The 12,190-nt window shown below is 35.9% G+C and overlaps 2 protein-coding genes across 2 annotated transcripts in view; both read right to left on the bottom strand.

The window, feature by feature from the left end:
• The window catches only part of LOC134575257 (oocyte zinc finger protein XlCOF6.1-like), a 103,368-nt gene extending 100,822 nt beyond the window's left edge, over nucleotides 1-2,546 (bottom strand). Inside the window, exon 1 of the mRNA XM_063434519.1 lies at nucleotides 2,252-2,546. The gene's annotated coding sequence lies outside the window, so the exon portion shown is untranslated. The remainder of the gene's footprint in view (nucleotides 1-2,251) is intronic.
• Nucleotides 2,547-9,797: 7,251 nt separating this feature from the next.
• Nucleotides 9,798-12,190, bottom strand: part of LOC134574875 (zinc finger MYM-type protein 1-like) — a 37,845-nt gene continuing 35,452 nt past the window's right edge. Inside the window, exon 9 of the mRNA XM_063433923.1 lies at nucleotides 9,798-11,668. Coding sequence (XP_063289993.1) covers nucleotides 9,798-11,668 — 1,871 coding nt within the window. The remainder of the gene's footprint in view (nucleotides 11,669-12,190) is intronic.

Here is a 12,190-nt window from a genome sequence, read left to right as displayed (position 1 = left end):
TACAGTAGCGGTTGCTATTAGGTATTATACGGTAGCGGTTGCTATTAGGTATTATACGGTAGGGGTGGCTATTAGGTATTATACAGTAGCGGTTACTATTAGGTATTATACGGTAGGGGTGGCTATTAGGTATTATACGGTAGGGGTTACTATTAGGTATTATACGGTATGGGTTACTATTAGGTATTATACGGTAGCGGTTACTATTAGGTATTATACGGTAGCGGTTACTATTAGGTATTATACGGTAGGGGTGGCTATTAGGTATTATACGGTAGGGGTGGCTATTAGGTATTATACGGTAGCGGTTACTATTCGGTATTATACGGTAGGGGTGGCTATTAGGTATTATACGGTATGGGTTACTATTAGGTATTATACGGTAGCGGTTGCTATTAGGTATTATACGGTAGCGGTTACTATTAGGTATTATACGGTAGGGGTGGCTATTAGGTATTATACGGTAGGGGTGGCTATTAGGTATTATACGGTAGCGGTTACTATTCGGTATTATACGGTAGGGGTGGCTATTAGGTATTATACGGTAGCGGTTGCTATTAGGTATTATACGGTAGCGGTTGCTATTAGGTATTATACGGTAGCGGTTGCTATTAGGTATTATACGGTAGCGGTTGCTATTAGGTATTATACAGTAGCGGTTGCTATTAGGTATTATACGGTAGCGGTTGCTATTAGGTATTATACGGTAGGGGTGGCTATTAGGTATTATACAGTAGCGGTTACTATTAGGTATTATACGGTAGGGGTGGCTATTAGGTATTATACGGTAGCGGTTGCTATTAGGTATTATACGGTAGCGGTTGCTATTAGGTATTATACGGTAGCGGTTGCTATTAGGTATTATACGGTAGCGGTTGCTATTAGGTATTATACAGTAGCGGTTGCTATTAGGTATTATACGGTAGCGGTTGCTATTAGGTATTATACGGTAGGGGTGGCTATTAGGTATTATACAGTAGCGGTTACTATTAGGTATTATACGGTAGGGGTGGCTATTAGGTATTATACGGTAGGGGTTACTATTAGGTATTATACGGTATGGGTTACTATTAGGTATTATACGGTAGCGGTTACTATTAGGTATTATACGGTAGCGGTTACTATTAGGTATTATACGGTAGGGGTGGCTATTAGGTATTATACGGTAGGGGTGGCTATTAGGTATTATACGGTAGCGGTTACTATTCGGTATTATACGGTAGGGGTGGCTATTAGGTATTATACGGTATGGGTTACTATTAGGTATTATACGGTAGCGGTTACTATTAGGTATTATACGGTAGCGGTTACTATTAGGTATTATACGGTAGGGGTGGCTATTAGGTATTATACGGTAGGGGTGGCTATTAGGTATTATACGGTAGCGGTTACTATTCGGTATTATACGGTAGGGGTGGCTATTAGGTATTATACGGTAGCGGTTGCTATTAGGTATTATACGGTAGCGGTTGCTATTAGGTATTATACGGTAGCGGTTGCTATTAGGTATTATACGGTAGCGGTTGCTATTAGGTATTATACAGTAGCGGTTGCTATTAGGTATTATACGGTAGCGGTTGCTATTAGGTATTATACGGTAGGGGTGGCTATTAGGTATTATACAGTAGCGGTTACTATTAGGTATTATACGGTAGGGGTGGCTATTAGGTATTATACGGTAGCGGTTACTATTAGGTATTATACGGTAGGGGTGACTATTAGGTATTATACGGTAGCGGTTGCTATTAGGTATTATACGGTAGGGGTGGCTATTAGATATTATACGGTAGGGGTAGCTATTAGGTATTATACGGTAGCGGTTACTATTAGGTGTTATACGGTAGGGGTTACTATTAGGTATTATACGGTAGCGGTTACTATTAGGTATTATACGGTAGGGGTAGCTATTAGGTATTATACGGTAGCGGTTACTATTAGGTGTTATACGGTAGGGGTTACTATTAGGTATTATACGGTAGCGGTTACTATTAGGTATTATACGGTAGCGGTGGCTATTACGTATTATACGGTAGGGGTGGCTATTAGGTATTATACGGTAGCGGTGGCTATTAGGTATTATACGGTAGCGGTGGCTATTACGTATTATACGGTAGGGGTGGCTATTAGGTATTATACGGTAGGGGTTACTATTAGGTATTATACGGTAGGGGTGGCTATTAGGTATTATACGGTAGGGGTGGCTATTAGGTGTTATACGGTAGCTGACCAGGCGGTTGCTTAGTAACAGTACATACCTGTCATATTCCTCTCCCAGACTCCCCGCACTGTGTCAGGGAATGCAGACAGTGGAAGGATTACTGTGGATCGCGCCGATATGACGTCACGCATCAGGCCCCGCCCCTGTCTCCGCGCATGCTCAGTCTGTGTCCGGGATTTGCCAGAAACCATCATGGCCGCCGCTGACTTCCTGTGTCTCCATGGTAACCGCTCGGAGGGCCGCTCTTATTACTCCGACAGTCTGACACTCCCTCCTCCCGGCGCACGACCTTCACTCCCCGGAGCGGCTGCTCACACTCAGCGCGGACTCCACATCCGGGACCTGTGACAGCTTCCGGGCGACCACACCGGAAATGACGTAATAAAGGCGGGACCGTGTGACGCATGCGCAGTCTGGATCCAGACAGAGTGTGACTGACAGACTGAGAGCTGGGAGAGCACAGAGGTAGTGGATCCAGGGCTGGGACTCCCAGTGACAGCAGGGTTAATAATATTATTATAATAAATATATAGATAGTCATAATAATAATAATAATATATAATAATAATGTAAATAATATATATAGTGATAATAATAATAATATATAATAATAATATAAATAATATATATAGTGATAATAATATATATATATAGTCATAATAATAATATATAATAATAATAAAATATGTATAGTCATAATAATAATATATAATAATGATATAAATAATATATATAGTCATAATAATAATAATATATAATAATAATATATATAGTCATAATAATAATATAAATAATATATATAGTCATAATAATAATATATAATAATAATATAAAATATGTATAGTCATAATAATAATATATAATAATAATATCATAATAATATATAAATAATATAGTAATAATATAATAATAATATATATAGTCATAATAATTATATAATAATAATAAATATATATAGATAGTCATAATAATAAATATATATATAGTCATAATAATAATAATATCATAATAATAATATATAAATAATATAGTTATAATATAATAATATATATAGTCATAATAATAATATATACTAATTATAAATATATATAGATAGTCATAATAATAATATATATATAGTGATAATAATATATAACAATATAGTAATATATAATATATAATATTAATATATATAGTCATAATAATATATAATATTAATATATAGTGATTATAATAATATAGTAATATATATACATAGTCATAATAATATATAATAATCTATAGTGATAATATAGTCATATATAATAATATATAGTGATAATATATAATAATATATAGTGTTAATAATATAATATATATATATATATATATAGTCATAATAACACTAATATATAATAATATATAGTGATAATATATAAATATATAGTGATAATATATAGTGATAATATATAATATATAGTGATAATAATATATAGTGATAATATATAATAGTGATAATATATAATAGTGATAATAATATATAATAGTGATAATAATATATAATATATAGTGATAATATATAAATAATATATAAATAATATATAGTGATAATATATAATAATATATAGTGATAATAATATATAATATAAATAGTCATAATAATATAATAATATAGTTATAATACTAATATATAATAATATATAGTGATAATAATATATAATAATAATACTATAGTCATAATAATAAAATAGAATAATATATAGTGAAAATATATAATATATAATGATATTCTATAATAATATATAGTGATAATATATAATAATATAGTAATAATAATAATATATAGTGATAATATATAAATATATAGTGATAATAATAATAATAATATATATAGTCATAATAATATATAATAATAATATATAGTGATAATAATTTAGTCATAATATAATAAAGGAGGGACCGTGTGACGCATGCGCAGTCTGTGAGAGCTGGGAGAGCACAGAGGTAGTGGATCCAGGGCTGGGACTCCCAGTGACCGCAGGGTTAATATTATTATAATAAATATATATAGATAGTCATAATAATAATAATAATAATATAGTAATAATATAGTAATAATATAATAATAATAATAATATATAATAATAATAAATATATATAGATAGTCATAATAATATATAATAATAATATATAACAATATAGTAATAATAATAATAATATATAGTGATAATATATAATATTAATATATATAGTCATAATAATAATATATAAATAATATATAGTGATAATATATAAATAATTTATAGTGATAATATATAATAATAATATATAATAATAATATTATTTATTTATAAAATATTTTACCAGGAAAGATACATTGAGATTTCTTTCGTTTTCAAGTATGTCCTGGGTTATAGTGATAATATATAAATAATATATAGTGATAATATATAAATAATATATAACCATATAATAATAATCCTAACCTTTGACCCTGACCCTAGCCTCTGTCCCTGACCTTTGACCCTGACCCTAACCCTAATAATATATAATACTAGAAAAGCTAAAATTTCTGGGGAAATTGTGTGAAGTGTTCTTGCCTCCACCAGTAGTCTACAACTGGAGTGGGCGGAGTAACTGTTATCATTTATATAGCACATTTGATTGCAACGTTGTTGCACAGTTACATTAAACCATACATTTATAAAAACATTAGCAGGTGTAAAAGGCCCTGTCTATGACATCACTTGCTGCTGCAGCCTGGCACAGGTCAGAGTATTTTGGCGGTTGCCATCTTCAAACGGTCGTATTTTAAAAACTATAAATCTTACAGTGAAGAGCTTTATATTGTGAGAATCACAAGACCCAGACCTACATTTTGATGCATAGTATGTCTCTGAAATATTAACAATGAAGGCACAGTCGCAGTCATATTGTGAAAACTATCAGGACTATGGCTTAGCCGTGGACATTTTTAATGGCAGCAGGGACAGCTGAACATTTTTATATAAGATTTGTGTAGGTGGGCTTGAAAAAGAGGGAGTGGTGGCAGTTTAGAAATCATGTCCTGATTTTTCAGCTTGTGCCAGCTCCCACTCTAGCTTTGCCATTCATTCCTATGGGACAAATTTCGCCACAAGAACAACGATATTCCGTGAACCATTCGGCGAAACGTTCCACAAAGTAATAGCAATCCGATCGGGAACAATCCGCACGTTTCGGTATATTACTGTCTATGTAGTGTAAAAACTGTGGGAGGAGTTAGGGTGGCAAATTTGGCTATAATAATAATAATAATATATATGTGAGATAACATTAAGTGGTCTTGCTATGCAAGAACACTTAAATATATAGTGATAATATATAAATAATAACGCCCCTTGCATGGGGAGTGTCTTATAAGGCCACCTAAATGGTGGGTTTTCACTATAGGGTCAGGAATACATGTTTGTGTTTCTGACCCTATAGTGATCCTTTAAGTCCCTTCTACAAAGCCAATTACATTTTCATGATGCTGAGAGACTTGCAGTTATCTTCTCGACAACTGCAGTTTAGTTTGGTTTTTAAAACCTACAAGGTTAGTCACTAAAGGGTGAATTGTCAGGAATTCAAAAAGAACTTTAAATTTTAGACGGTAAAAAAAAAAAAAAAAAAACAGAATTCACAAGTTTCTTAGAGAGCGCAGACCGAAACTAGAGTGCTCAAGTGAGTGTTGAGTTCCCAGTACTCCAAAATACAAAGCGTATGGGATCCATTCATGAGACTCCCAACTTACTTTTGCATATTCAGCCGATTTCATTTGGATCCATTCTTCATTTGGTTGTTAAAATTCTCTGTGGTTCACAGTATTGACAACCAAAACGTAACCAAATCGAGACAAATGGATCTCATTACTGCAGCCAGGTTATACAAATGTGAACAGAGCCCAACTACAAAGCAGCTGACTTGTAACTAAATCTCCCTGCTGCAAAGGGGGAAAAAATTGGTTTCCGGGGTGCATTACGGAGACTGAGTGGCATTGGTTCCAATTGCACAGGTCTGTATCACAGGAATTGAACAAAGTATTGAATACAATTGAGTTTGTGGAAACCCAATCTCACAGGTTATAAGGAGATCCACCTGATTTCAACAGAAGATAATGGTTGAAATAATGCTATATGCAATAAAACTGCCGTCCGTGGATGTTGGCACTATATGCATCATTTTAAGTGTAACCAAACGGCCTTTGACTTTTAGCGAATTACTGTGTAAAATGTCAATTATTATAAAATGTGTCGTTTCATCCTCAGACTAAGTGTAAGCTTTTCAACATATTTTTTTTTTTTTACTATTTTATTTTCATTTTTGTTATAAACTGTATAAAACTAAATTTACAGCGATGGAAAACCATTTTCTTATTTTAAAGCAAACATAATAATAAAAACAAACTATATCCATATATAACCTTTTAACCCCTTAAGGACTGAGCCAAATGTACACGTTGTGATCAAAACAAAACGTAAACAAAAAATGTAATTTGCGCTATATGTCTGTTCAGGCGTAATTCACCTCTTTCATATTATGTGCACCCACACTTATTATATATCATTTTGTTCAAGGGAAACAGGGTTTCATTTAATATAAAATATTTAGGTATGAAACATAATTTAATATGAATAAAATATTGAAAAATGGGGAAAAAATAAAAAAAATGAAAAAATGTTTAGTTCTACGTGACATTCTAACTGTGACTGTCATAATACTGTTTGCTTTTACTGCAATAAAATACACATATTTGTACACATACCCCATTTGCAATACATTGGGTTGTCTACTTTTGCAAATGGTATGCCATCATGGGGGTAATTCTTATTCCTGGGCTACCATATGCTCTCAAAGGCAACATAACCAATATGGTGAATTTCAATGTGAAAAAACTGAAACACAAACCTTATATTTGACGCTGTAACTTTTGAAAACACCATAAAACCTGTACATGGGGGGTACTGTTATACTCAGGAGACTTCGCTGAACACAAATATTAGTGTTTCAAAACAGTAAAAAGTATTCGAGCAATAATAAAAAAAATATATATTATCAAAATACAGTTAGAACGAAATTACACATATATACCGTATATACTCGAGTATAAGCCGAGGCCCCTAATTTTACCCCAAAAAACTGGGAAAACGTATTGACTCGAGTATAAGACTAGGGTGGGAAATACTGGTAAATTTCAAAATAAAATTAGATCCTAAAAAAAATTATATTAATTGAATATTTATTTACAGTGTATGTATATAATGAATGCAGTGTGTGTATGAATGCAGTGCGTGTGTATGAGTGCAGTGTGTGTATGAATGCAGTGTTTGTGTATGAGTGCAGTGTGTGTGTGTATGAGTGCAGTGTGTGTATATGAATGAAGTGTGAGTGTGTGTGATGCAGTGTGTGTTCGTGTATGTGTTGGTGGGGGGTGGGCATTTTGATTACTTATTTTATTAATTATTATTTTAATCATTTTTTGTTATATTATTATTTATTTTATTAATTATTTTTTTTTTTGTTATGTTGTTATTTTTTTTAATTATTATTATTTTTAATATTTTATTATTATTATGCATTTATTTTTTCCATCCCCCCTCCCTACTTGATACATGGCAGGAAGGGGGGCTCTCACTCCCTGGGGGTCCAGTGCCATTGGTAGTTCAGTGGGGGGAGGAGGGGGGCTGGCTGAGAGTTTACTTACCTCTCCTGCAGCTCCGGTCAGCTCCCTCCTCCTCCGCGCCGGTCCGTGCAGCTCTTCTGTCAGCTCACAGTGTAAGTCTCGCGAGAGCCGCACTATGACCCCGCGGCTCTCGCGAGACTTACACTGGGAGCTGACCGAGGTGCTGAACGGACCGGCGTGGAGGAGAAGGGAGCTGACAGGAGCTGCAGGAGAGGTAAGTAAACGCTCTGCAGCCCCCACAGCCCCCTGTCTGTATTATGGCAATGTAAATTGCCATAATACAGACACTGACTCGAGTATAAGCCGAGTTGGGGTTTTTCAGCACAAAAAATGTGCTGAAAAACTCTGCTTATACTCGAGTATATATTTTAATAATTTATTTTTTATTTTTTAACATATTTACATATTTTTTTATTATATATAAATATATATATATATAATTATAAATATATTTAATCAATATCCTTCTACGTGTATTTTGATTTTAATATATGTATAATTATATATATTAATATTTAAATACACTTCGTGTATGTGTAAATTTGTGTGTGTGTGTGTGTATATATATATATGATCTAAGTATATTTTATTTGTAACTAATTTTTTTTTTTTTTTTATTACGGGGGGGGGGGGGGGGGGGGGGCAGAGACAGTGTCAGCCAGTGATTTCACATTACTGGCTGACACACAGGATCAGTGATCACAGTGACTGCCTGTCACTGTGATCACCTCCTGCAGATTGGGTAATTGACCACCGGGGGAGTGCCTGGGTGGTACAAGCACTCCCCCTACCGATCTGCAGGGTGATCATTGCACCTGTTACATGTATCAGCCATTAGGCTGACACATGTAACACTGATCGCAGTGACAGCCTGTCACTGCGATCTCAGACTTAGCAGATCGCGGTCACTGACCCCAGGGGGACTGCCTGGGGCGCCAGGTATGTCCTTCGACCGCGATCTGCACAGGGGAAAGCCGCCGGCCACATGTGTCAGCCGATTTGAAATCGTCTGACACACGGAAAATTCTGATCGCAGTGACAGCCTGTCACTGCGATCAGAGACTGCAGATCGCGGTCACCGGCCACGGGGGGGTTGCCTGGGGGGCCAGGTATCCCCCCCGACCGCGATCTGCAGTGGGCGATTAGCGCCGGCCATGTGGGCGGCCATTATAGCAAGGGCGTACTATTACGCCCGCCGGCGTTTAGAGCCGGCTCCTGCAGGGCGTAATAGTACGCCCTCCGGATTTAAGGGGTTAATGCAGCAGTCACCACCTTCCCCATGCCTCCAAACGGAGTATTTCATTAAGATAAAATCTTTATGAACTAATCACATTGACTATGTGGGTATTTTTCTGAAATTTCAACGCAGTCAAAAGATATACCGAGACAAAAGTATGACCCACTTTTTCTTAGTATTTTATTCTACATCTGATAAAACTTGACAAAAAGGTGTCTGTCAAGTTTTGTCATCTTCCCCAGCCATCACTACTGTAGGGTTAAAAGGTTCTGTGTCTAGCGCAATGTCACATGCGCGAGGGTACAACATTGACGTGGGCTCATGGCAGCGGAGGAAGACCGGTAGGAAGATAGAAGATGGCGGTTGCGGCATTGATTTACAAGTATAACTCAACTTTCCCTGCAGCCACCAGACCAGTCACCGTCAGACCGTGACAAAGCCGCTTCAACATGATTTGTACGTGAAATGTGCCCTGTAACTTTTTGAAGCAGCAAATTTCTCTATAATTTGGTTGTTAAACTGTGGGATGACATCGATTAGCTGTTTTTCAATTGCGAGCATCGCCAATGCATTCAACCTATCCTCAGTCACAGTGCTTCTCAAAAATGTTTTTATCTTTTTTAATGTGGGGAAACATCTCACGGGTTCCGACGTGGTCATTGGGGTTGTAATTAAAATGTTTAACAGTGTGCAAGTCTCTGAAAAAGCGTAACTAGAAATAAAAAAAGATCCACAGCTCCACTGCAGCAATGAAACTTCCTGTTCCTGTAGATAATATCCAGCTCCGTGCGCAGCTTGTCCTTATTAAGCATTGGATATTTGTTCACAGTCTCGTCCAGTGTTTTAAAAGGAAATCGAAGTAGATACTTGTCAAATAATTCAGGTGCAAACAGAGTGGCGCTCACAAGGTGGCTGGAAAAAGCAAAACGTTCCTTTACATGCGCAGTTACAATATCACACACCAGCTTTCCTATTTGATTTAGGGTGGCAATGTCTTCCCTACTATGCTGAACATGCGCTGAAACCTCTGGCAATCTTCCTTCTATACTCTCAATAGAGTCGGAAATCTTCTGTATGCTGCTGGTAAAATCGGAGGTCACTTTACTAATTAAAACATTATCTATGTCCTTTCTCTGGAGTTGACTGTAAAGTAAATCAGCATATGTCATAATGTCACAAAACAAATAAAGGAAGTAGAGGAACTCTCGATCTTCGAGTAACCTGGCGTAGGATTTGGCCTCACTGACCGACGCCGTATCAAAATGCTGTGCACGAGACAATATTGCTTTGAAACAATCGATAAGGTCTTGTTTGAGTTCAAAGACGACATTCACTGTTCTTATGTTAAAGTTCAAACGTATAGATGCAACTCTTGGACGTCGGTTCCCTAATACTTCGTTAAGCACGGCTGTCTTCTGCTGAGACTGTGAAAAATAAGCTGCCATAGCTGACAAGCCACAAAAGAATACTCGCACTGGTGTGATTTGAGATGCCACTTGCTGAATAATTAATTCTAATTGGTGTGCATAACAGTGTACATAATGAGCATTTGGGTATATGTCCTTTACCTTTTTTTGCAGTCCTCCAGATTCCCCATGCCTCATACTAATTCCATCATAACTTTGTGCTATTAACCGTTTCTTGTCATTTGGCTCTGGAAAAACCATTGTTAGATTTTCCAGCACAGATGCAGCAGTTGTTTCCGCATAAGACCCTTCCACAGCTGTGAAGCCAAAAAATCTTTCTATGACTTTGTTTTTATGAATATACCGATACACTAAAGCTGACTGGGTCCTTATTACCATATTTGTTATCTCATTGACCTGCACTGCAATGAACTCTGCCTCTTTAAGTTCTTGTAGAATGACTTGCCTGATCACATCAAACATGCAGTCGAGTAGCTCATTCTGGATAGTTTTAAAGATGCCTTTAAAGACAGCTGATGTTTTCAAATGTTGTTCCATTGCAGTATCTATACTAGCAACAAAATCCACCAACTCCAAATACACCCCATTATTTGAAGACCATTCAGATTTTTTAGTGCCACATAATGACAATTCAAAAGTACCACAGAAACGTATGCAATCTATAAGCTTTGAAAGAATGTGTCGGTTCCGGTCCACCTCTTCATTGTGCTTTCTAATGCTTATGAGAAAGGTTCTATTCACCTGGGTTCCAATATCCACTGTTCCAAAAGTTCCAAGCTTTAGACAATTTTCTATGTGTGTTGTGCAGGCTTCATGCTTCTTAATTTTGTCAGGCAAATGTTTGATATCTATGACTCCCGATTTGGTCCAAGGAGCATCGCCACCAAATAACAGGCACGGAAAACAAAATAAGGCAGATTTAGAAATGCTTGCACAAAGCCATTTCTTCTTCTCAAACCACTGCTGGCTAAACTTGCGGTTAATTTCTTTTCCTCGTTCTTTTGAAGATTGCTTGATGACAATGTGTGGTTGGTGAGGACCCAACCTCTTCACTTCTAGCCTCTCCTGAAATGTCATATTTTGGAAAGGCTTCTTGAGTAGCTCGTCCACAAAATTCATGGGTTCTGCAATAAAAATTGAAACAATGACTATTTGATTGTTGTTGCAACCTTATTCCTGATGTATACAAATAAAAGAACCACTATATTAAAGGACCAGTATAGTTTTTTTCCCCTCAATGAAGTGGTCTGGGTGCAGTAACTCTGTGGTTTTGGTTCTGCACGTAGACAAACAATAGCACATTGCCTTTGGAACACTGGTTATATTCCTCACTTTTTATTGCAATAGGTACCTGTATACGACTGTTTGTTGTTATTTTCGTTGTTGTCTCTCTTTCCCTTTTACCCCCCAGCACATCAGAGTGCGTAATATCAGATATCCAAGACTTGGAACTCAGGCCGTATGACTATACTCCACGGTTTCTACTCTAATGTAAAATGTGTGCTTTGCTATGTATGTGCACTGATGACATCAATTACCATGCTCAATATTTATGGTTATATTTTCCTTTCACCCCTTATCATCCCTTTTTTTTCTCTGTACCCCTAGAAACGTAATAAAAAATTGTCAAATTAAAATAAATGAAT

Source organism: Pelobates fuscus, chromosome 10 (genome assembly GCF_036172605.1).
Source record: "Pelobates fuscus isolate aPelFus1 chromosome 10, aPelFus1.pri, whole genome shotgun sequence".
NCBI classification, from domain to species: Eukaryota; Metazoa; Chordata; class Amphibia; order Anura; family Pelobatidae; genus Pelobates; species Pelobates fuscus.
Note: the sequence above shows the minus strand (reverse complement) of the source record. Positions and strands in the feature narration are given on the sequence as shown.